Source organism: Lolium perenne, chromosome 6, assembly GCF_019359855.2.
Source record: "Lolium perenne isolate Kyuss_39 chromosome 6, Kyuss_2.0, whole genome shotgun sequence".
In the NCBI taxonomy this organism is placed as follows: domain Eukaryota; kingdom Viridiplantae; phylum Streptophyta; class Magnoliopsida; order Poales; family Poaceae; genus Lolium; species Lolium perenne.
Window position 1 is genome coordinate 265556591 of NC_067249.2, and position 25761 is coordinate 265582351.

At 47.7% G+C, this 25761-nt stretch overlaps 2 protein-coding genes and 1 long non-coding RNA gene across 6 annotated transcripts; 1 reads left to right on the forward strand and 2 right to left on the reverse strand.

Annotated features, from left to right (window-relative positions):
- Nucleotides 1-9267: 9267 nt before the first annotated feature.
- On the forward strand, nucleotides 9268-9828 carry LOC139832732 (glucan endo-1,3-beta-glucosidase 12-like). Its single transcript, XM_071822556.1, has one exon. The coding sequence runs from the start codon at nucleotides 9268-9270 to the stop codon at nucleotides 9826-9828; it is 561 nt and encodes a 186-aa protein (XP_071678657.1).
- Nucleotides 9829-11592: 1764 nt separating this feature from the next.
- LOC127305494 (AP-1 complex subunit gamma-2) lies at nucleotides 11593-19863 on the reverse strand. Of its 4 annotated transcripts, none has more exons than XM_051335910.2 (20): nucleotides 19589-19863; nucleotides 19210-19515; nucleotides 18974-19115; nucleotides 18675-18848; nucleotides 18393-18572; nucleotides 17792-17946; nucleotides 17410-17500; nucleotides 16599-16762; nucleotides 16474-16528; nucleotides 15455-15577; nucleotides 15245-15340; nucleotides 14653-14780; nucleotides 14182-14286; nucleotides 13797-14083; nucleotides 13208-13306; nucleotides 13031-13129; nucleotides 12833-12910; nucleotides 12581-12753; nucleotides 12361-12465; nucleotides 11593-12050 (listed from the first exon to the last, which is right to left on the reverse strand). In XM_051335910.2, exons 1-20 carry the CDS (start codon nucleotides 19624-19626, stop codon nucleotides 11955-11957), a joined length of 2694 nt encoding a protein of 897 aa, XP_051191870.1. In that variant the 5' UTR covers nucleotides 19627-19863; the 3' UTR covers nucleotides 11593-11954. The 4 variants fall into 4 exon arrangements, with proteins under 4 accessions (XP_051191870.1, XP_051191873.1, XP_051191871.1 ...); XM_051335913.2 differs by having other exon boundaries at nucleotides 12833-12907; nucleotides 13031-13126; nucleotides 19589-19783; XM_051335911.2 differs by having other exon boundaries at nucleotides 13031-13126; nucleotides 19589-19783.
- Nucleotides 19864-21779: 1916 nt separating this feature from the next.
- Nucleotides 21780-23654, reverse strand: LOC139831889 (uncharacterized). The gene is made up of 2 exons (XR_011746243.1): nucleotides 23336-23654; nucleotides 21780-22009 (listed from the first exon to the last, which is right to left on the reverse strand). It is a non-coding gene; the product is annotated as an uncharacterized lncRNA (long non-coding RNA).
- Between the last annotated feature and the right edge of the window lie 2107 nt (nucleotides 23655-25761).

Consider the following 25761-nt stretch of genomic DNA (forward strand, 5'->3'; position numbering starts at 1 on the left):
CGGTCACCTCCACACCAAGACCAACAAGTCCCCCAAGTGGACCAATGACGCGAGCTCGAGTTAAAGCTCTACATGATGAGGTGAACTCGCTCCTCACCACCCTTGATCTCGATACCCCTTTGGATGGAATGCTACCTCATGCCGATGTGCTATGTGTCATTAGGTACAAGGCGCATCAAGACCCCGGAGAGGAGGACACGCCATGGTCAGGGGAAGGAGAGGAGCAGCGGGACATGGAGATGATCACGAAGCTGGACACGACGTCACTCGAAGCGCTCAAAGGAAGAGAAGAACGCTGGCCGGTCCAGGACCCGGTCGGACCGGACCCACAGCCGGATCACCCGGCCCCTGGCCCGGTCAACCGGGCGCCCAACCGGGCGCAGCTCCATCGTACCGGAAGGAAACCGGAAACTCCGCAAGTTCCCGGTTGGCGCCCGGTCGACCGGACCCAGGACCGGACCACCCGGTCATAGGCCCGGTCTGACCGGATTCCAAACCGGATTTGACGAGAATGCCCCGCCAAACTGCCTAAGTTATCCATTCGCGTACCTTTTCGCCTTGCTGGCCATGTATGCCTATATAAGTAGCCTGGACCCCTCCTTTACCTCTTAGACTTGTTTTGAACTCAAACCTAACTTTGAGCTTAGTCTCCCTAGGGTTACCATCCCTCTATAATCAAGGCATCCTGGTTGTTGATTTGGATATTGTTGAGTGAGATTCTAGTACAAGCTACTCTCTCTCCCTCATCAATCTCTTCTTCTCCAACCCCAATCTCTCTCCGGGAATTCTGCCGCGTGCCTCTTCCAGGAGATTCTATTGGCGTGGTCCATCGAGCCACGGGGGTAAGTATCGGGTGTATCGGGTTGGTGTGCGTGCGTGAGTACCGGCGTTCTTCGGGTTCTTCGTGTTCCTCGCGTTCTCCCACCTCCTCCCTTGGTCTTCGGGGTCAAATCGCGATATCGGGCCACTCCCGGGATCTTAGATCCTCATCATATGGTATTAGCAGCTCTTGGTTACCGCGATTTTGACCCTCCACCCACCCGATTTCGTTTCTAGAAAATTTTCCACAAAATCCCCAAAAATAGCCCCAAAGTGCCTCTTGACCGATCTGTGATTTGGTTGCGTTTTGAGTGGTTTTGGTCCGTGGATTCGGTGTTGTTGTGCTTGATCTACTATTTTCCCAACTTTTAGCCTCCAATTCCATCGTTTCCCGTCGATTTGCTCTTTTGGTTTTGGTTTGGGGAAGAACAGGAGAGAGAAACGGGAAACCCGGTTGAGAAACCCGGTCAACCGGACCCCAGACCGGACCAGCCGGCCCAGCACCCGGTCAACCGGGCGCCAACCGGATCCGCCGGTCCACAGTCCGGTCCAACCGGATCCAAACCGGGCGCAGCTCCGCGCCCTTCTCCGAGCTCGATCTTCGGCTACCACCACCACCACCATCATCGCAGGTATAACTTGCAGTTTTCCCTTGTAACCCTCTTCCTTTTGCGATCTATCCCATCGAGCATTGCTTGTTTAGTGTTGTGAGACATTGCACGTGGCCCCGATTGTGAGGTGTGTGTGTCGTGTTGAGTAAAGCATCCAAGCAAACACTCGTGTGGCAAGATAGCAAAAGCGAGGCTAACGCTAACATAGTGCGTGAAAAAGCCCCAAAAACACAAAAAGAGTGCAAGTAGCACCATACATCCATACATCCATACATCCATACATACAAAAGTGTGCAAGGGCCACCATAGATACAAAAGAGTGTGAGTGTCACCGTGTACAAAAGAGAAAAAGCTTTTAAGCAAACGAGAGAAGAAAAGAGAGGACGCGTGTGAATCTTGTTATCTCTTATTTTGCAACAAAAGCTTTGGCTCTCCTTGTGTTAGTGTGACACCGAGCACCTTTACATACACTTTTCCGCTCACTTTTGGTTGCACTAACCCCGCTTATCTCGTGTGTGTGTTCCACAACTTTTCCGTGTTTATAGTGATCTTCACATTGACATTTGGATTTTTGGACCTCACCCACTTTTAACAACATACTCGATCTTGGATTTGTCTTTTGGCTTTCCACAACACTCACCTAACACCATATTTGCTAGCTTTTGCGTGTGGTTTTGCGTGTGTCCCCGATACACTTGATCTTACTTTTGGCTTGGTTGATTGCCTCAATACTATCTTACCTTGGTAAGAGTGCGAGGTAGTCTCCTTCCACTAACATACACAACATAGTTTTTGTCTTTCCATCATGGATAGGAACGGAGATACCACAAGGGATGAAGAAGTCCTCCGCAACACCGAGAGGTTGGTTACTCAACACAACCTATGGACGCATCGACAAGAGTTCAAGGAGCAACTCGCCCTCTTCGAGACGCGCATCGATGAGCAATACGATGAAGTGGCTCACAACTTCTCCGCCGTCAACCAAGACTTGGCGCTCCTTCGTGAAGCTACGGACAACTTGAATGGCCAAATGGCAGCCAATGATGCGAACATGGAGCGGCGCATGGATAGCCTCGAGCGCGCCATCACCAACTTGGGTCGTCATCGCCGACACCGCTCTACTTCACCATCATCAAGCTCGCCACACGATTACTACTCTCATGGTGGCCTTTCGTCCTCAAGCTCTTCCTCAAGGCATGAAGACCATCATCGACCTCATCGCTCACATGCTTGTCATGAAGACTCTCGCTCCAACTCTAGGCGAGGAGAAATCCATCGCCATGCTCATCCAAATGAGCGTTCTCCACAAGACCAAGTCCTACAACAAGATCGTCACCAAGTTGATCGCCATGCCCACCATGGGCGTGACGGCCAACCCCAAGACCAAGGTCCTCAAGATCCACCTCGGCGAGATCTTCGCCGCCATCCTCGCCATGATCAACGTGGAAGAGGAGATCCACAACATGATCAAGATGAAAGGGCCAACATTGAGCCTCGTCAACAACCTCGACAAGATCTTCAACAACGTCCTCACCGCGAACCAAGTGAAGCTAGTGTCCACCTTGAACGTCAACCCAATGCTATGGTTGGCCGTGGAAGACCTCATATCCCACCTCAAGCCGCAAGAGATGAAGGCATCCGTCCTCGCCGAAGAAACTTGGAGGATGAAGAGAACATGTTTGGAAGGCTCAAGTTCACCATGCTAAAGTTCAAGGGTGAAGAAGATGCCGAGGCCTACCTCTCATGGGCACTCAAGGTTGACAAGATATTCCGCATCCACAACTACTCCGGTGCCAAGAAAGTGGCTATGGCGTCTCTTGAGTTTGAGGATTATGCCAACACTTGGTGGGAGCAAGTACTCACTCTTAGGGAAGAAAAGGGTGAACCTCCAATTGACACTTGGGAAGAGATGAAGAAAGAGATGCATGCTCGTTTTGTCCCAACGCACTACATGACCGACCTCTTCAACAAGCTACAACAATTGAAGCAACGAACCAAGACCGTTGAGGAGTTCTTCAAGGAGATGGAGCTCACTATGATGCGAGCCAACATCCAAGAGTCCGAGGAACAAACCATTGCTCGTTTCTTCAATGGCCTCAACTACCCCATCAAGAGAATTGTGGAGTTCCAACCATACTCCAACTTGGTTGAGTTGGTCCACCAAGCATCCAAGGCCGAGCGCCAAGTGATTGATGACATCAAGTACTCCAATCCCAAGACGTACTTCACCTCCAAGCTCGTGACCTCAACTCCTCCTACTACAAGTGTCAAGCCCGACGCGTCCTCTACATCATCCAAGAAACCGACTATCCAAAGTCGCATGAAGCAAACGGTGTCCTCCACCGCCTCCTCTAAGGCATCTACGGGACCCTCTAATATCACTTGTTTCAAGTGTGGCACCCAAGGCCACAAATCGTTTGAGTGCAAGAATACCAAGGTTATGATCACTATGGAGAATGGTGATATCGAGACACTAAGTGAAGGTGAATATGAAGCCCTTGTGCAAGCCGCCGCGGCCAATGAAGAAGCTTATGAGGAAGAAAGTGGAAAAGACCATCTCTTATGCGAGCATGACCCAAGTCCCTCACTTGTGGTCACAAGGGTGCTAACGACTCAACCTCAAGCTATGGAAGACCAACGGTGCAACATCTTCCAAACCCGTGCCGGAATTGGTGGCAAATCGATCAAGGTCATCATCGATGGTGGAAGTTGCCATAACCTTGCAAGCACCGAGTTGTGTGAGAAGCTCAACCTCACTCTCCGCAAGCATCCTCACCCTTACCATATCCAATGGTTGAGTGACAAGGGCAACGTCAAGATACAACATACCGTCACCTTCAAGATTGGACCTTATGAGGATACTATTGAGTGTGACGTGGTACCCATGACGGTGTGCCACATGTTGCTTGGCCGCCCTTGGCAATATGACAAGAAGGCTATACATGATGGACTCTCCAACACATACACCTTCAAGGTCAACGACAAGAAGTTCGAGTTGCGCCCGATGACTCCTAGCCAAATCATCGCGGATAATGCGAAGGCTTTAGCGAGGGCTCAACTCCGCACCCACCATAGTGAGATGAGAGGAGAGGGAGCGACCCACCACAAAGATAGTGAGCGCCACAAGCCATATATGAGTGAGACCAAGAGTGTTCTCCTAGACACCAAGAGTGAGTGGAGAGAGGTCCAAGAGAACCCATCCACCATATTGCACTACGTGCTCATATGCAAGGGACCATCATCGGTGACTAACGACTTAACCAACATTCCTTCGTCTTTGTTGTCTCTTTTGCAGGAATTTCAAGACGTCTTCCCCGACGATCTCCCTCATGGACTACCACCACTCCGAGGCATAGAACACCGCATCGACCTCATACCCGGCGCTCCGCTTCCAAACCGTGCCGCCTACCGCACCAACCCCGAAGACACAAAGGAGATCCAACGCCAAATTCAAGATCTCCTCGCCAAAGGGTATGTCCGCGAAAGCCTTAGCCCTTGTGCGGTTCCCGTGATTCTTGTGCCTAAACCGGATGAGACGCAACGGATGTGTATGGATTGTCGCCCCATCAATGCCATTACCGTCCGTTACCGCCATCCCATTCCGCGTTTAGATGACATGCTTGATGAGTTAAGTGGTGCCACGATTTTCTCTAAAGTCGATTTGTGTAGTGGCTACCACCAAATTCGCATGGCCATTGGTGATGAATGGAAAACGGCATTCAAGACCAAGCTTGGTCTCTATGAATGGCTCGTTATGCCTTTCGGTCTTTCCAATGCTCCATCCACATTCATGCGTCTTATGAATCACATCTTGCGTCCTCTCATTGGCAAGAGTGTGGTTGTCTATTTTGATGATATTCTCATTTATAGCAAAAATCTCGAGGACCATGTGAAACATGTGAGAGATGTCTTATGCATCTTGCGTCTTGAGAAGCTTTATGCCAACCTCCCTAAGTGCACCTTTGCTCAAAACAAATTGGTTTTCCTTGGCTTTGTGGTTTCCGCTAATGGGATTGAAGTTGATTCTTCCAAGGTGGAGGCCATCCACAATTGGCCTACTCCTACAAATGTTGGTCAAGTCCGAAGTTTTCATGGACTTGCCGGTTTGTACCGCCGCTTTGTGAAAGATTTTAGCACCATTGCTTGCCCTTTGAATGAACTTACCAAGAAGAATGTTCCGTTTGTTTGGGGCAAGGCCCAACAAAATGATTTTGATGAGTTGAAGAAACGCCTTACCGAAGCTCCCCTTCTTGTGCTTCCAAATTTTGCAAAAACTTTTGAGATTGAGTGTGATGCAAGTGGACTCGGTATTGGTGGCGTTCTTATGCAAGAGGGCAAACCCGTGGCATATTATAGTGAGAAGTTAGATGGCGCACGCCTCAACTATCCTATATATGACAAGGAGCTCTACGCTTTGGTTCGTGTTCTTGAAGTTTGGCAACACTATCTTTGGCCAAAAGAGTTTATCATTCATTCCGACCATGAGTCCTTGAAATATTTGAAAAGCCAACACAACTTGAACAAACGACATGCAAAATGGGTCGAGTTCATTGAGTCCTTCCCATATGTAATCAAATACAAGAAGGGCAAGGACAATGTTGTGGCGGATGCTCTTTCCCGCAAAAACACCCTTTTGCTTACTCGTTTGGATTTTCATGTTTTGGGACTTGAAGAGATCAAAGAACTCTATCCTTCCGATTCTTTCTTTGCTCCCATATTTGAGAAGTGCTCCGTTGAACGAGGAGTGGATGATTTCTATTTGCATGATGGCTACTTGTTTAAAGCTAACAAGATTTGCATTCCCGAGTCTTCCCTTCGAAAATTGCTTTTGCAAGAGTCACATGGAGGTGGTCTTATGGGACACTTTGGTCGAGAGAAGACATATGCCATGCTCTCAACCCACTACTATTGGCCAAGAATGTACCGCGACGTGGAACGCCTTTGCCGCCGGTGCACAACTTGCTTACAAGCTAAGTCTACCTCCAACCCTTATGGTCTTTACACACCATTGCCTATTCCATATGCACCATGGACCGATATTAGCATGGATTTCATCTTAGGATTGCCTCGCACTAAGCATGGTCATGATTCCATATTTGTGGTAGTGGATAGATTCTCTAAGATGGCTCATTTCATACCTTGCCACGAGAGCGACGATGCTTCACACATTGCTACATTGTTTTTCAGGGAAATTGTTCGCCTACACGGAGTACCGGCAAGCATTGTGTCGGATCGAGACGTCAAGTTCATGAGCTATCTTTGGAAGTCGCTCATGGCAAAGTTTGGAGTGAATCTCTTATTCTCATCATCCTCGCACCCGCAAACGGACGGCCAAACGGAAGTGGTCAATCGAAGCCTCTCCACTCTCCTACGCATCCTCGTGAAGAAGAACTTGAAGTCATGGGAGGAGTGCCTTCCACACGCGGAGTTCGCCTACAACCGCGCCAAGCACTCGACAACATCAAGGAGTTCCTTCATGATTGTCTACGGTTTCGAGCCGCTCACGGCACTCGACATACTACCACTTCCCCTTCATGAGCGGACGAACATGGACTTCGACAAGCGCACCGCCGCCATGAAGAAACTACATGAAGAAACAAGAGCAACCATTCAAGAACATGTGCTTCGTCAAGCTACCCGCCTCAACGCCAAGAAGAAGGAACACATATTTCAAGAAGACGACCTCGTTTGGATCCACCTCCGGAAGGAAAGATTCCCTCATGAACGTAACTCGAAGCTCAAGCCAAGAGGAGATGGCCCCTTCAAGGTCATCAAACGCATCAACAACAACGCTTACGTCATCGACATCCCTACCTCCAAGTACTTGGTGAGCAACACGTTCAACGTTGCGGACTTATCGCCATATCATGAAGATGAGGAGGCACAAGAGTCGAGGGCGACTCTTTCCCAAGGGGGGGAGATGATGCGGGGTGGCCTTCGGACACCTCCACACCAAGACCAACAAGTCCCCCAAGTGGACCAATGACGCGAGCTCGAGTTAAAGCTCTACATGATGAGGTGAACTCGCTCCTCACCACCCTTGATCTCGATACCCCTTTGGATGGAATGCTACCTCATGCCGATGTGCTATGTGTCATTAGGTACAAGGCGCATCAAGACCCCGGAGAGGAGGACACGCCATGGTCAGGGGAAGGAGAGGAGCAGAAGGGACATGGAGATGATCACGAAGCTGGACACGACGTCACTCGAAGCGCTCAAAGGAAGAGAAGAACACTGGCCGGTCCAGGACCCGGTCGGACCGGACCCATAGCCGGATCACCCGGCCCCTGGCCCGATCAACCGGGCGCCCAACCGGGCGCAGCTCCATCGTACCGGAAGGAAACCGGAAACTTCGCAAGTTCCCGGTTGGCGCCCGGTCGACCGGACCCAGGACCGGACCACCCGGTCATAGGCCCGGTCTGACCGGATTCCAAACCGGATTTGACGAGAATGCCCCACCAAACTGCCTAAGTTATCCATTCGCGTACCTTTTCGCCTTGCTGGCCATGTATGCCTATATAAGTAGCCTGGACCTCTCCTTTACCTCTTAGACTTGTTTTGAACTCAAACCTAACTTTGAGCTTAGTCTCCCTAGGGTTACCATCCCTCTGTAATCAAGGCATCCTAGTTGTTGATTTGGATATTGTTGAGTGAGATTCTAGTACAAGCTACTCTCTCTCCCTCATCAATCTCTTCTTCTCCAACCCCAATCTCTCTCCGGAAATTCTGCCGCGTGCCTCTTCCAGGAGATTCTATTGGCGTGGTCCATCGAGCCACGGGGGTAAGTATCGGGTGTATCGGGTTGGTGTGCGTGCGTGAGTACCGGCGTTCTTCGGGTTCTTCGTGTTCCTCGCGTTCTCCCACCTCCTCCCTTGGTCTTAGGGGTCAAATCGCGAGATCGGACCACTCCCGGGATCTTAGATCCTCATCAGCCCGCCACCATGGCCGCTGGGTACCAGATCTGGGGGCGAAGTGGGCCTGGCAGAGCCCGGGGCCCCTGCCCCAACCCGCACGCAGGGCGGCCAGGGAAGCCACCCAGCCCACGCCTCGCCCTGCTCCATCCCTGCAGGCCTCGCCACCGCCTGCCCGCCCGGCCGTGGCCGCCGAAGCTCCCGTCGCCGTGCTCGACGCCGACCTGCCGCCGGCCGAGCTCGCGCCGCCCACCACCGCAGACGCCTCCGCCGGAGCCGCCGACGCCCGAGTGCGCCCGGCACAGAGCCACCACGCCGCCGCAAGCGCAGCCGCGCCGCCACGCCTCGCCAAGATCGCGCCCCTTCGCGACAAGACCGCCCGCGCCGGCGACACCGCAAGGAGGGGAGAGGTGCCCCGCCGGCGCCCCCGAGCTTCGCCCGGCGGTGCCCTCCTGGCGGCGGCGAAGCGGGGGAGGGGGAGAAGAGCTCTGGTGGCGGCGGCGATTTAGGGTTTCGCCCTGGGCCTCGCGGGAGCCCAGGGACGAAACTTAGGGTTCGCTATGAAGTCTCGCTTTTTTCCATCGTGCTCGTGAAGGTTGAAGAAAATCAGGACTTCAGGAGGGGCGCGGGTTTCTGAAAGCTAAGCAAAGGACACAATCAGCTGCCACCCTCACCTCCTCAGCAGCAGGAAAGAATGGCGCACACTCACCTCCTCCTCCTCCTCCTTCTTCTCGGCACCACATTGCCACAGTTCTCCCCCTCCTCTGCAGGCACGGTGACGATAGGTTAACAATTATTTTGGAAGTAGCTAGCGCGGGTAACAATGCCGACGAATGTTTGTGTACATTGCAGAGGCGACCTAGGTTGGCGAGGAACTACCTCAAGAGGCGACCGGGAGGATCGGCGGGCCGGGCAGGGACTACCTGATGGAGCCAGCGGCGGTGGTGCAGCTACTCAAGAGGAACGACATCACAGCGGTGCCGCTGCAGGTGTGCGACACCGACGCCGCGGTGCTGAGCTCGATCTGCTGGTGGCGCTACCCAACGACGAGTTGGTGTCCTCTGCGGCCGCAGACCCGTCGCTCTCCAGTGGCCAAGAGCAGGCTCGTGACCTACGTCATGCGCAAGGACATCCGCGGCGTGGCCTCTGCGAACGAGGTCTTCCAACAGGCCGAGGACCTCACGTCAAAGCTCCTCCCGGCCATGAGGAACGTGCAGGCGGCGCTGGCAACTGTGTCTGGCCGACGCCGTGAAGGTGACCACGCCGATGGCGTTCACCACGCTCAAGGTGTCCTCCCGGCCGGGCACGTTCCAGCCTTCCAGGACGACATCGACCAGCCCATGCTCGACTTCCTGGAGCAGACTGGCTCCTACCTCATGATCAACCTCTACGCCGGCACCGTCGTAGACGTTCACTCCGGCCTCAGCCACTCCAACCTGTTCGACACCCAGCTCGACGCCGTGTGCTACGGCATGGACAACCAATAGAAGATCGATCGGTCTATACATACAGCCAAGGAGCTAGCTGGTCAATACTTTGATGCTTACTTGGTTCGCGTGGCTGGCAGGGATCGGATCTGGCCGGGGAGATTGAACGCGTTGTCATGTCCTACTCCTACCCTGATACGGACTCGTTACACGCAGTTTAACACTAACACGGGCCGTGACTAATACTACTCCTACAGGACTTGATTAATTAGTCCCACACGGCCAACCTAGGGACGCACACACCAGCACAAATAGGCACGCCCCTGGGATTCTACCGGCCAAGCGCGGTGGCGAGCGCTTGTGACTCCAGCTTAGGAGGGCCAAAGAGTTGGTACGGTTGGTTGGTGGGCTCGAAGCCCATGCCAGGGTCTTGAGGTGTACCGCCTAGGGCACCGCATCAACCGCGGATCGGCCCAACACGGGTGTGCACACGTCTAAGCTTGGCTTCCCTTGGACAAACTAACCGGCAACCCGTGGAGGCAGGCTGCGGTCGAGCGGATTCTTGAGCCCTTTGAACGGCCCTAAGACTTGGGTCCCAAGGCTGACACCCCCCGCGCTCGAGGAAACTCGGGCGAAGACCTTTCAGATAGTGCCTGCGGGGTTTCCACGCACACGGGAGCCGCTTGCGTGGAGCATGGGTTCGCCTACTCACCAACCTACCAACTCTTTTTATCTTTCGAGCTGACCAGGTTAATTCTCTTTCAGATAGTGTTTCCACGCACACGGGAGCCGCTTGCATGGAGCATGGGTTTGCCTATTGACCCACCTACCAACTCTTTTTACCATTCGAGATGGCTAGGTTAACTCGTTTTACTACCCTAACCCTAGATTTCGTAAATTTGGGCACTGCTAGTAGAGTTGTGGTCTTGAGACAATTCCTCATCATCTCCTCACGATACCATGTCAGGCGGTGAGGGAAAACTCTTCCAAAGAGATGGCGAAATCATAAGAGATGGTTCAAATTTGATTGATTAGGTTTGCAAAGATAAATGATCAAAATTTTCTTGTATTTTAGAGATGCATGCTATGTGAATGCACATAATTACATTGTCTATGCTTGTCAACTTAGGCTAAAACAAACCTTTGTTTCGCTTACATTCTTCACGGCCCTAGAAGGTCATGATGTGAACGCTTCTTCTTTAAGGTTGTTTTCGGAAAGCTCTCAGAATTTTTTTTCTGGCTGCATGAAATCTATGATTTTTGTTTAATCTAGTTGTGGTTTTCTTATGGTAGTCAATGTTTCGTGTGTTTCCTGTTTCCACCCTTTGTTGTAGCTGAAGAAAAAAGGCAGAATTTCATCTTTATGCATCTGACCTTAATTAAATTAAATGGTGGAACGGCCAATTTGCTTAAATGTTTTCTGTTATAATTAATCTTTATTCATGCATCAATTGCATCTGGTTCGGTAGGTCTTGTGGAGACTAATGAGCCCGCCATGAAGGTAAAAATTGTTTGTTATGTACAAGCTCAGGTTCCACACCGTAGTCACGTCTCAAGCAGGGACAGGAGTATAATTGTAGAAGTAAACATTCCGATCATCCACACTATAATGCAAGAATGGTCTGTCATGTTCAGGCTCAGGTTCCACATCGTGGTCATGTCTCAAGCAGGGACAAGATTATAGTTGTAGAAATAAGCACTCCGATCATTCATTGTGTGTCATTTTGCAGTGTAGGCAATTGATCATTGATTAGTGGGTGAACTTGATTATCTAGCTCAAAGTTGAACTAAATACCCAGGCTCACACAAAGAAAATACCACCGATACAAACAGGCCCAACTATCTAAGTTAAATATGTAAATTACAACAAAATTACAAATATTTGCAAAGAGAAAGCAATATCCTCAGCTTTTCCTTTGTTGCTGCTATAACTCAAGGGAGGAGGCCGAACAATTTTGATAATATCCTCAGGTGTGATTTGCACCAGACATGAAATACAATGTGTGCTACTACTACTACCGCTATACAATATATGTTGGTAAAATGATGGACATACATGCCGCTTTGTTTAAGTGACCTCAGATGGGAGCAAGAGCCCCCAAGATAAGTATATAACAAATAAAAAACTTCTCTCATATTAATACAGCTATCACAACATAATACAGTATATGATACACACAAACAGACTATAATCCAAGAGGAAAATTGCTGACTTGACCTTGCTCCAACCTGTCCTCTCCGTTCACTTTGTACGACATCCGTATACGCATGGCAAGGGGTTTCTGCATGCACATCACGATATGGAAACCAAAGATAGCTCAGCCATAACAATCAGGCAGAAAAAAGTTTAAGTCCAAAACATTGAAGAGAAAGCCAGATATTCTGTGATCATGGCAATCGATGAAGCAGGAACCATTTTATGCATCAAAAGGTATTCATTTATGCAGAAAGTTACTAGCATTGTGCGACAAGCAGATAAGCGTTAATTCCCCATGCAGTATGTGGAAGTTGTATGGATGAGGACTTCAAATGCAGTTCAATCAAATAATAGACATAAAAGATGAACCCGGAGTGAAGGATGCAGGCCTATACCTGCCCATGTTGACTATTGGTGACATTGAACCCTTGTGTGACTGAACCCTTTCCACTGGCTGGAACAACGTTGCCGCTAGCTGGATCCAGTCGCAATTGAATGAACTGCAATTCCGATTTGGACGGCATAAGAAACATTTCCAGCAGTTTACCAACACAGATGGGGAACTCAGACGAATAGCTCAAACATAGAATACAATATAAAGCACCATGATGTTACCTTTGGAACAGCTGCCTGAAAAATGAAATCTGTGTAAGTAGTAGATGTCAGATTTGTAAAAGTGGCATGGATGGTAGTCTCTTGTGGCTTTCCAAGCTGCTTTCTTAAATCGAAGACGATCTTCAAAGTTGCACTCTGGAAAGCCGTTATTGATGGGAGTGCATCTTCAAGTCCTGCCAGAATAAGAGGTTTATTAAAAAACATAGTATTATAGTCGGTTCTTGGTTGCAGAAAAACTGTAACCAAACTAACCAGAAACAGATGTACTTGCTGACAAACCATCGAGCAGATCCACAACTTGAGGTACAACAGTGCTGGATTTAGTCCCTGCTGCACAAGTGCTTACAATTCGGCAATGGTGCTAAACAGATATAGATGCAGCAACTGGTACGGATAGCATCAAACAGCTAACCAGAACTAAGTTGCCAAAAAGGAAAAAAAAAAACTAACCAGAACTAGATGCACTTGATGACAAGCTGCCGAGCAGATCAATAGGTTCAGGTACAGGAGAAACAACTTGAGGTACAGCAGAAACAGGTTTTTTCTCTGCTACGGAAGTATTTGAAAGTTCAGCGATGGTTACAGAAACAGAAATAAGGTAATTGTTACGATCAGAGTTATCTTTACCTTGGCCAGGAGAGGTCGAGTCTAGTAGGCCATTCTGTGACGGAGACGATCCGATGGATAGAAGATCCATCAGAATATCTGTGCTCGCTGAAGGTACTCCTGGACAGGACGGAAGGAGCTTATTAAGTCTAAGGTGAGGATAGGGTAATAGCAGGAAAAAAGAACGTAACAATTGATAGATGAGATAATAATTGAAGTGCAAAGATGAAATTTAATGTTAGAAGTTCAAATGTGAACTTTTCTGCAATACAATAAATATAAATGTTACAGTGTCAACGCAACTTACTAAAAAAGCACAAGCAAGCTTGGCTCGAACATTTTTGTGGCAAGCAACAAGCAGGGAGTTGAAAAAATAGTTGGAGAAGAGACATAAAACTAAATTCCAGGCTTGGATGATAATTAGTTAATTATTTAGCAAGGCCCTGAACATGTAGCATCCTCAAATTGTAGCAAAGTTAAAAGTAAACGTCAGAGGAGGGACGTGGGTGGAAATTAGATATAAAGTACTTTGCTCCATTTCAGTCAAGTGAGAAGAAAAATAACAAGGGAAGTCCATGAGAATAATATCCAAATACAATACAAAAAATACCTGCAGTTGGTAGATTTGTCCCACCAATACCCAAAAGGTCTTGTAGAAAATCATTAGGTGTTGTAGTAGCCGAAGTGCTAGGGACCGGTGCATCGTCAGAACTCAAATCAAGCAAATCAACTAAAGGAGCTGCAGCAGGTTTCGCTACACCATTCGGAAGCTTAAGGTCTCCAGGAGTGACTCGTGAAGCAGGCTTATATGCTGGAGTAGTTGCTTGTGTAGCACTAGCCCTCTTCACAAGATAAGCAGCTTCATCCAATACAGGCATACGTTCAAGCAAAGATGACCTGCACTTATACCATATTTCTCTAAGTTAATACCAGTCATGAGTACCAGAATAGAATATAAAGTTTATGTAGTAATATTTACAAGTTCTGTAAACCACCTGATAGACTGATGTCTTTGTATAATGGAACCGAATTCAATTGACCTTTGCTGTAGTTCAAGCACCATATTCTCTTTATTCTGGGCAACTATTAGTTTTATCCTCCTGTTAAGATAGTAACATAATATAAGCAGCAATTGGCAGTAGTTAACACTAGTTACATTATGATATAAGTTTGTACAGAAGGTAAGTTAACGCAGATGCCAAAATTATAGAAATCAACACATCATTACATAGTTCTTCAGTAAGTGACAGAAAAAATTCCATACTTAAAATGATCCAGCAAGTTAAAGCTCACTTGTAAGAGTTGGCACAGTTGCACAAACTTAGAAGTCATGGGAAAATGGTTTACAGAGAACATTGCAAATAGAGGAGAACCGAAAGAATAAATTCAACTAGCTTTGAGCCAGTATTTTGTACAGTAGAAAGTTACGCAACTACAGTATGAGGCCAAGTTGAAAGATATCTTACTCAGACATCGATGGGAACCGTGAGGAGAGCTTCAAAAGAGCAACAAGACACATAGACCGAGTCGTCACGTCTGCAGAGTAACGGTTAAAACCAAGCTCCACAGCATCCACAGCATCAGATTCTGTTACCTGGACAAGTTAACATGTTTGGCATGATGTCTGACAACAATATCATAGAAAATTAATGCTAACAGATGGAATATTAGCCTTGCAAAAGTTCATGGGACTGGCCCGATGCTCACCAATCACTATAGAACAACTGGTGTCTAATGGACCAACATAGAGCCCAATAATCAAGTTATGTCACCAAAACAAACAATTATAGGGTTCCATACTCCGATGAACCAACCTCACAAGTTGTTCTACCCACAGTGAAATTTACTCATGCTAATTAAATTCTCTTGGACTAAACACCAAATAATTAAATGAATGTTTTGCTAAGAAATAATGCCAACAATCATTGAGAATGAGAACAATAATGGTGGATCAGACAGTAATGCGACTTATAAATGTTCCAGCTTTTGTAGTTGAAATCTGAAACAGCTACAAAGTTCAAAACATCAAGAACGTGGCCTACAAGAATGTGCACTCACCGTGATTGGTGGCTCAGCTTCAAGCATGCCAACATTGTTCACTAGCATTTCACCATATTCTCCAATGCACCAAACAGCTACTCTCAGTAGACTTCCCTATTGTGTAAACATGTAATGTCAACAAAGTTACACAAATCTCAGGTAGAATGAGATATTGAGTGGAACGGAATGGAAGGCATCCATTATAAAGTACAAAAACAAGAACCAAACCTGTTCACTATATGCTCGTAAGGCCGTGTATAATGACCTCACTGCATATCCTTGAAGTTCAGATGCATTGCTTATTACAACAATAAGGGCATGCCATACATCATCCTTCACATGATTTCCAGCCTGTTAATCAATAAGAGTGCAAAACGAAATCAGATTCTTTTATATGTTGGTCATTAAGGAAAATTAACCTGGAGAACTGGACGTATGTATATGTCCCATCATATATTCAATAGTATTCACGTGAAAAACGCCCATAAATAGTAAGAAATTTGGATTATAAGCAGTTGTCTGGGAATCAACCAAGTAAGTTTTCATGATGTTTAACATTCTATGCACAGTATCCTTAATGCATATGAATATAGAAAATCGATGTCAAAATGGTTTAGCCGCTATACTCGATAAATTTAGTCCCTTCATTTTTTCTAGCCACAAATAAAGAATTGTATATGTTAAAGGTTTTTGTGCAATCCAGAAAAAAAACTGCACCAATACATAGGATAAAATGTGTGCAAAAGGCAACCAGTGATTTCTTTCTCTGTGATAGCAGGTCTGCAGGTGATTTCAACTAATTGTTAACATTCTTCAAAGTTTATGTGTGCATATTTGTAGAATGAGGTAAGGTAACTGGTGAAGAATGGCAAGGGATAATGCAGGACACACAAGTTATGACAAATGTTTGGAACCACTTAAGCAACAGTATCACAATATACCAATTGCAAACAGATCTCCCAGTAGACTGCAAAATCAAATTCTCTCTGTAACATGTGATATTCTTATGCATTATTGTCAATGGAGGTAACTCATAGTGATAGTCTGTGATGCCCTCACTCGCTATTCCCAGTGTGTAATATGTGCATGAACTTCCTTAGAACAGATCAAGAAAGCAACGATCATAGCTAAATCTTCTTACTAGTTCTAACAGCATTGCAGCAACAAGGCTGCATTGCCAACACAAATATGTTTTGGAATGCAAACCTTTCAGATATAGGATAGCTCCACTGTATCTTGATACTTACCAGGGATAAAACCTTGAACATCTGATCAAGATACCACAACTTCTCTTGAGAAAACCTATTAGAGATGCAACCTTGTTAAAAGTGCCATGAGACAAACAGAAACCAACAAACAAATAGGTACTAACTTTTCAGTGATTGAACATATTTTGGCTGTGAGATCTTCTTTGAAGTCAGGATCAGCTACATCTAAGTAGTCGACGAGCTCTTTGGTGAGAGGCTTTACATTTGTATCATTAACCAACAAAAAAACAAGTTCAAGGGCCCTTTTGCGAATTGAAGCATCGGCATCCTGAAAAGTGCACAGGTGGTTCAGAATGTTAAAAGCCAAAATAGCGGGACTAATGTTCCTGCATTAATAAATGGAAGTGTTGATTACAACCCGCAAGGTTGCAGCACTGAGTTCTTGTACAGTGGAGAATTAAGAAACTTATACATCAGTATGGTGTTTTTTTTTGGCAACTATTCCTCCGGTCTCTTTTAATTGACTCAGATTTAGTACAATTTTGTACTAAATTTGAGTCAATTAAAAAGGACCGGAGGGAGCACATTAGTATGTTGTAAGCCTTGAGTTACAACATTGCTGTGAAAGAGCAGTACTATCCAAACTGACTAATGCCCCCAAACAATATGTATCAAGCGTTAGCAAGCACACAAACATGATTGGAAGCAGTGAAACAACTGCATTTTCCTCTTTTCAGATGAGAAAGAGATGATGAGGAAAACACAAACATCGTAGGAAACAAAGTGAAGTTACGATAAATTCTCTCCTTTTCTATGGAAGGACTATACTAGCATATTGAAAACTTCATAAGTATGGGCCTGTCGAGGAAGAGGAATGAACAAGAGAGTCCTTATTATGGTACTGTACTACATTGGCCCCCAAGCCACAGTACAAGACAAATACTCAGCATATTAGACAGAGTTATGTATTGTTACCTTTACACACTCTAATATTGTCACCCTGTGCCTCTGGACGGCTTGTGTATCTACTGTAATGGCCCTCATAAGTATGTTCAGAGCAACATATCTGTAAGTACAAGAATAATATGAACAGTGAAAATTTTAGCATTGAACAGAGCAGATGGATAAACATTTTATTGATGTTATTGTTAGGAGAGAAGCAGAGACCCAATTGTTTGATGTATCATCACCAGAAAATAATTATAGCTAAAGCGACAGTCATAAGTTACAGCTGAGCTCTACTTCCTTATTACAACTAGTAGGTACATGACAAAGGTAAAAGGAAGTCTCGGCAAAGTGGCAAACACATTATCTTAAAGAAAATAAGCAACCAATGTCAAAATAAAAGAAAAATAACCTTATATTATTATCGCGGTTTGACAAGAATCTACCCAGAATATTGATAGCCAGGACACGTAGACCACTAGTAGCTTCGATGCCCATTATAGTCTCAACACATTCATACAAGATGGCATTTCCAGCATTCTTGTTTGACTCAGTTTTTGTGGCAACCTGGAAAAAAAATGGCACGGTTAATTATCCAATGTAATATTCAATCAAGAGCCAATTATAAAAACCAAAAAAAGTGGCACTTTGTGGTTAAAAAATTCAGTAAATAGGGAAGGAAATATGAATCTTTTATGGGTTAGTAGTAGTACTACCCAAAGCTCGACCTAAAGGAACAACAGCATACAGTAATTAACACAATATGAACTCAAGAAGTAATAGGTTAAGTATCAAAGCTTGCTCTTGACCCTAATAAGAGCAAAACTGAGCTCATGGTGTTTATAACATCTACAACATTGTAAGCATATCCCCTGAGTGGAAGGTCAACACAAGATATTTCAGAAACCAGATAAAACTCAGGCAATAGGAACTGACTAAATCATCATGATATGCATGGAGAATAAATGACAGTTTTGTGCATGTGAAACCAAATATAGATATTAAGCAATCACCTGAGCAAGAATATCATTCATATATTCACTGCAGTCTGCGTCTCCTTGACCCAACATACGCATAAGTTTAAGAACTCGAATATGCAAGAAAGGATCCGAAATTCCAGCAACATCATACTCAGGAGCATAAGAACTATTGGAGACATCTCTAAGTATACGGACCAAACCTTCGATGCAGTTCTGCAATGACATGAAGGGTTACAAACATAAATATAATTATTGATGATGGTCTTAATCCACTTACCGTAAAAAATTGCCTTAGGGGTAAAAGGAAGTCCTTACCTTCCTTAGGTACTCCAGTGCGTCTTTGCTGGCTTTACACAGTTCCGTGCAGAGCTGAACTGCGGATATCAAAACCCCATGGTGTTTTTCCTTGAGTAATGATGCAGCAAGACCCATGAAGTTCTCTGCCAAATCTGGTACTTTTCTTACAATCCTTACAGAGCACAGAGCAGCCTAATAAACAGGGAGAAGAATACCATGAATAACATCCTCTTTGTAATAAACAGGGAGAAGCTTAATTTGGGCATGCTCTACTGGATTCACTAACAAGATATCGAGCTGCGGTATGAATTAAGTACCTTCTTCTTTGTATTAACATCCCTACTGCGCAGCAGCTTCTCGACTTCAGGCGCCAGATCCCGGGCCATTTCAGCAGAGCAGATGTTCCCGAGCGCGCACAAGGCGAGTCCCACGATGAAGGGGCTCGAGTGGTTGAGATCTCTGCCCAATGTTAAGCACTAACATTACTCAAAACTCGGCATGACATCTGCGGAAAGCAGCAGCATTGCAAAAACAAGAGTCGGGGTGGCCCTACTGTTTGAGCGAGTTGGTGACGAGCATGAGCACCTCCTGCCGCTCGTCGAGGAGCAGCATGAGGCCGAGGTAGCCGATCCGCTTCTCCGGGTAGCCGACGGCGGCGATGAGCTTGAGGCACTCCATCTGGCCGAAGTGGGTCGGGTAGCCGAGCATGTGGATGAACATGAGCTTGGCCATGTTCCGGTGGCGCAGCTCCTCCTGCCCCCGCTCGCTGATCGCGGTCCGGATCGCCGCGCACTCCCGCCGCACCACCGCCCGCTCCTCGGCCGCCGTCTTGCTCGCGCGTATCGCCCGTATCATGTCCCTGCGGAATCATCCCGATTACAGCATTGCCCCGCGGCCGCGAAGGATCAGAAAGGGGAAATCTTGGTGCTCACCGGAGGCGCGTGCCGGAGGAGAAGGGGTTCAGGGCCATGTCCGAGGCGAAGTCCTCGACGATCTTCTCGACGGTATCCAGCTTGAGATCTCGGGGGGCGCGCGCGCGAACGCACGCACGCACGCGAGAGGATGGGAGGAGGGAGGGAGCTCGCGGGATCTGGCTGGCTGGCGAGGTAGGTAGTTGAGGCGGGAAGCAGGCTGGAGGAGGAAGAAGGGTGGATCTGGAGAGGAGTGGAAATGGTGGTGACGGTGGCCGGTGGGGACTGCGATTAACCCCCTGGATTCTTTCGTATTCTCAAACTTTAGGCCCGTTTGGAGCAAGGAGTCGAATGCATGTGGAGAAATTGTGCCGAACTGATAGATCCACAATGAGATTTAACAGTAGTTTTACAAGTTATGTTCAAAGAAGGGAAATCTGTCCTTATCAAATCTGTGCTACAGGCAGTCCCTGCATATGCAATGAGCTGCTTCCAACTCTCGAAGAAAATGTGTAAACAACTCAGCTCTATCTCGTCCAATTTTTGGTGGGGTGACAAGGATGGTCAGCGGAAGGTTCATTGGATTGGATGGGAGCGTATGTGCAAGAGCAAGGAGAGGGGTGGCATGGGCTTCCGGGACTATGAAAGTTTTAACCAAGCTTTTCTTGCAAAACAGGGATGGAGAATGATTACTGAGCCCAACTCTCTGTGCGCTAGGGTCTTGAGAGCTAGGTACTTCAAACAGGGTGATTTCCTCTAAGCTGGCTGCCCAAAGCGTGCTTCATACACATGGAGAGGAATAATCCATGGAAGAGAATTGCTTAAAGCCGGTCTGATATGACGTATAGGTAATGGCAAGTCAATCAGCGTTGGAAATGATTGTTGAATACCACTGGGAAGGAGAGCTGAAAATTGTCCAGAGAAAGTCAGTGAGTTTATACGACCAGAGGGGGGCGTGGGATGAAGAAAATTTAAATGAATTCTTTTACGAAACTGATGTTGCAGATATCCTCCGCATCCCTATCGGAAGGGCAAGCGCCGAAGACTTCCAAGCTTGGAATCACACCAAGTCAGGTGTGTTTTCGGTAAAATCAGCGTACCACCTGGCTGTTCAGCGGAAGATTGTAGCAAGAGGTAACATTGGGTCCTCAAGAACATGTTCAGAGCATAAAGGGTGGTTGGCGTTATGGGCGGCTAATGTCCCTGGAAAAACCAAAGTTCATGTCTGGCGTTTGGTGGAGAATGGTCTGGCACTAGGTACTGAACTAAGTCATAGAAGAATCAAAGACATCGTGGTATGTCTAGCGTGCAGCAGAACAGAAAGTTTGGTACATCGCTTCTGGACATGTCCCCATTCAGCAATGGCATGGTCTTTCCTTGCGGAGAAGACGGGCAGCAAGTGGGAGCCCCCGCCGAAGAAACTAGCATGCCATGCGGAGTTAAAAGGCTGGCCCCTTGATTGGATTGGGAAGAGCTCGGCGGACCAGACTTCATGGTTTTTTACCATGTTATACATTCTATGGCAGGCAAGGAATGATGCTCGTGAAACGAAGATCCTGAAAGACCCGAAGTCCATTGCACTACAAACCTGTGCCGCGGTGGAGGAGTGGAATGGGATCCATGGGAAATCTCTCAAGCCATCTACTAAGGTGGTGGAGCACTGGCTCCGACCTGAGACGCAATGGCACAAGATAAATTCGGATGGTGCTTTCAATCAGTCGGAAGGCAACGGAGGGGGCGGTGTGGTCCTCAGGGATCACCATGGAGACTTCCAAGCGGGAGCCAGCCATTTTTTCACCCATGTTGTCGACGCTGAAGGTGCCGAACTTCTTGCGTGTCGGAAGGGACTTATTCTAGCCAAGGATCATCAGGTACAGAGGGTTGTTCTAGAAACGGACAGCTTGGGGGTTGCCATGAAGCTGCGGCAGAAGGATCGCGATCGATCTATCTATGGACCAATCATCGAGGAAATAAAGGAACTTCTTCAGGACTTCGTCGGTGCCTCAGTTCGTGCGGTACGAAGAACTGCTAATGGAGTTGCTCATGCGTGTGACGCCCCAAAACCGGTACCATGAGGATCCCAGCGAATCCGCCGAAATCCGCACGATATCGATTTTAGGAGACGCACCACCAAGCGCCTCGTACATGCCGAAGCATGCACGCGATGCGGGTGGAATCAATCACGAGAGGTAACATTACAACATGATTACAATAGAGCCCACAAGATACAGATATATTACAACAACGACTCCAACGAGTCAAGATACGAATATACAATACAAAGATCCAAATCATACAGAAGATCAAATACATCCGAGTACGGACAAGATACAAATTTGGACTAAGAGTCCTGAAGATAACCAGTGGCGTCCATAACCCTGCCCAGGCCAAGCCGGAAGGGTAACCTTGCTAGCGTCATCTTCATCGAACATATCTTCATACCTGCCCGGTTATATCCCGTAGAAGCAGCAATAAGTACGGGTTCGTACTTAACAAGACTTCAACACGTATAAGCATTCGTCAACCAGTCGTCCTTTGTACTTGAGGCACGCAGGGGACTTAGAGGACGCAAGAGGAACGTCATAGGCAATATGGTGGGGTTAAGCGGCAACGCGCATGCACTAAAAACCTATAGAGACACTCTACAACATTCGTCTAAACAGAGAAGGTGAGAGAGCGCATAAACTAGCAGTTCTATACTCTGCAAACATAACACAGCCGATGCGTTCCCCCCTCGCAAGGAAGTACTTACAAAGGCACTCACACGGTTGTCAAGTTTTAACCAGTTATTATTTAAGTTGTTCTATCTTACTATGTAAGTTATTAGTATTAAAACAACAGGTGTAAGTTGTCTATGGTCGAGTCATACAGCTCCAAGTCGTCCATAACCGCGGACACGGCTTATCGATAAGATGTACACCCTGCAGGGGTTGCCCAAATGTACCCACACGCACCGCTCGATCCACTTACGACAGGTGGATATCACGGCTCGCACTCTCCTTCACGACAACAATGTCCAGGAAGCCACCTAACCAAGTTGAACCCGTATCGAAGTCCGACCGAATCTCCGAAGCGGACCTAGCTGTTGCGCCAGCGTACTAGGTGGTTTAAACACACACTGGGGCGATAAACCACTTCGCAGCGGCTCCGCGACCTATACGTGCATACCAGAAACAAGGGATACAAGGCACCCAAGGGCTTCCCAAAGTAAATAAGTAAAAGGCTGGCATGCACGCAAACAACAAATGGTAAAACATTGCAAACTAGTTGTGGCCACTGGACAAAGCTGTAGATTCCGGCAGTGGTCAAGGGGAGACCCATAAGCATACCCACGTGTGGTTAGAGCGCTCAGTCTCGGAACAGATAACAGGAACTCGGGTCCTAAGCTTCATGGAAACACAAGTGAGCCGTCATAAGACGAGCAACTGACCCACCGATGCCTCCGCTAACAACTATTAACAAGTAACCATGATATCCTCAACATATATATCCATAACCCATGTGTCATGATCTCCCAACAGATAACCCGATAAGATAGCAAAAACAGTAATGAGATAAAACATCACTAGCATGCACTACGACTCGCAAGGCAGACCCGATAACCAAACAATAGCTGTAGGTGGTTGGTGGAGGCAATATAGGCTGCTTGAGGTAACAAGTGGAAGGGACACGTGACAAGAACGCAACTTAAGGATAGCATGAGGGAGAAGGCAAAATAAAATAGGTGAGCGACTTCTGCAGGGGCAGAAGTATAGGGGAAATGCTTGCCTGTTAAAGCTTGCCGAGGGACATCCGGAGAACTTGACGTATCTCACCACACCACTTCGCGATCCTATCCGAGAAGAAGCAAATGCTGGAACAAGCAACAGGTGCAAGTCTTACAACTACGGAAGAAGAACCAGCATGATCAAGATGATATGCATGGCATGGCAAATATGATGCGGCGATGCAACTTATCCAAATTAATCGGAGTCGGAACCCCGAACAAGCAAATTAGGTTGGAGTTGCATTTTCTACCGTCAAAGTTAAGTGTTCATTAGCATGGCATAACATGGCAGGGGTGGGCTACTTCAATATTAAACGGAGCGGGGAAATCCTAGTTGGAAATCCAAAATACTCCGCATATATGTGAGGTGTGATGCACAAACTATCACGGCTCGACATGATGCGATATGCAAACAGATGAATGGATGGCATATTCATGTTCCTTGCATTTTTCTGGACAATTTTCATATAGAACACCTTTTATTTTGAGTTATGGATTGCAAGATATGATTTTATCAAGATAAACACATATTCTAGGACTTTTCAGAAAAACAAAAAAAAAGGCCTGGGACGTTTCTCACCGAAGAGGGATCCAGCCCAAGACGCTGACGTGCGGGGCCAGGGGGCGACTAGGCGCTGACTGGGTACATCATGCTGCTGTGTTGGCACCGGTAGACACTGACGAAGGGGCCCACTGTCAGGGAGCAAGAATTAAATAAGAAAAAGGGGAGGCTTTTGCACGCAACGGGATTTGAACAGAGGACCTCACGATGCAAACAAGAACAAACCAGACGGGCTGGGCGCTGGATGCTGAATGAGAACAGGCGCTCCACAACTTGAAGTAGAAGTAGAAATACACCTTGGAGCCAAGTTGCAGAAGGAAGCAGCGCTGGCCGTGCGCGCGGAGAAGTCGACGAGGTACATGGGAAGATGCAGCGAACGTAGGCAGACAGCGACGATGGCGTCGTTGAGCACGCGCGAGGTGGAGCCAAACTGGGAGGCGCGGAGCGACAGGCGACGACGGGGCTTGAGGCGAGCACGATGGGGTCGGGCGGCCAGATTCGTAGGTCTGTGCACATGCGTGCATGCAGGTGCCGGCCCTGTGATGCATCACGCGCAGCCCTCCTGGCTGCTGGACGTCAAGGTAGCTCCTTCGTGGAAGAAACCAGACGAGGGCGTAACTTGGACAGAGGAGGACCGGAGCATGCGGGCGACGTTGTCCTGCGGAGGAAGCGACGATGAACGCCCCGGTAGCATGGCAAGAAAAGAGACAGAGGCCGGGAAGACGTAGAGCTCACCAAGGAGAGCCGGGCGGCGAGGTGCTTGATGACGCCGTCGTGGCCACGGCGTCGACGCTTGGCGAGCTAGAGGCGGCCGGGATGAAACGGCCGGAGGCGGAGACGCAGGACTGGCCGCAGCAGCGCGGCGACGCGGCCGGAGGCGGATGATGACGATGGGAGGCGAGGTAGAGGCGCGCAGCAGCGCACGGCACTACTAGGTAAAGGCCTAGCCGTAAGACTGCCATCAGTGGCGCACCATGGCTGCCGTGCGCCACTACTACTTAGCAGTGGCGCACCACAAAACGGTGGGCCACTGTTACAAAAGTAGTAGTGGCGCACCTTGATTCTGGTGCGCCATAAGTAAGTGGTGACAGGAGGCCAGGTCCTCCCCCAACCTAGTAGTGGCGCACGTCTCCGGGGTGCGCCACTGCTACATTCCTTACCTATGGCGCACGTTGTAGAGGTGCGCCACTGCTAGGAGGTGTCCAGAGACCGTTTAGAGATGATAGGCTTAGCAATGGCGCACTGCTGTGGTGCGCCACTGCTACATAGGTTACCTATGGCGCATGTCATTAGGTGCGCCACTGCTAGGGGGTGGCCAGAGCCCCTTTAGAGATGAGAGGCGTAGCAGTGGCGCACCACTTAGCAGTGCAGTGGCGCGCCACTTTGTTGGTTTTATGCTTTGTGTGTGACCGGTTCCGATCGTCTTGCACACACACGTGTGTGTGCACATATGTTATGCGATTATTCTACACCGAAGAAAAGGACATGAAGAGCGATTATCAGAACTCCGGGGTAACGATGGAGTCCTACACCGGTGACGTCAAGCAGAGATACTACGGAAAGATCGAGGAGATCTGTGAGCTGAGCTACGCCGGAGAGAATGTGCCGATGTTCCGTGTCAGGTGGGCCAAGACGACGATGATGAAGAACCATACACAACAAGAAGAAGCAGGACCACCCTACCTAAAGGCCGTCCATTCAAGAGAAGAAGTCTAGGAGTTCCGGGGCTAAATTATTCAACCGCGAGAAAGAAGGGCAAGAAGATTGTGAAAAGATAATTATGTATCATTTTCTTGTATGAATAATGGATGTCATATTGTTAATCTACACATTGTACCGATCAAAATAGAAATATATTCTACATAA

Excerpts from the sequence above, each read along its gene's own strand:
- LOC139832732 (XM_071822556.1), top strand. The coding sequence starts at position 9,268 with ATGGAGCCAGCGGCGGTGGTGCAGCTACTCAAGAGGAACGACATCACA.
- LOC127305494 (XM_051335910.2), bottom strand. The coding sequence starts at position 19,626 with ATGGCCCTGAACCCCTTCTCCTCCGGCACGCGCCTCCG. Across the intron at positions 18,849-18,973 it reads ATGTTAATACAAAGAAGAAG|GCTGCTCTGTGCTCTGTAAG; the intron begins GTACTTAATTCA and ends CCTGTTTATTAG. Across the intron at positions 16,763-17,409 it reads CAATATTAGAGTGTGTAAAG|GATGCCGATGCTTCAATTCG; the intron begins GTAACAATACAT and ends TGCACTTTTCAG.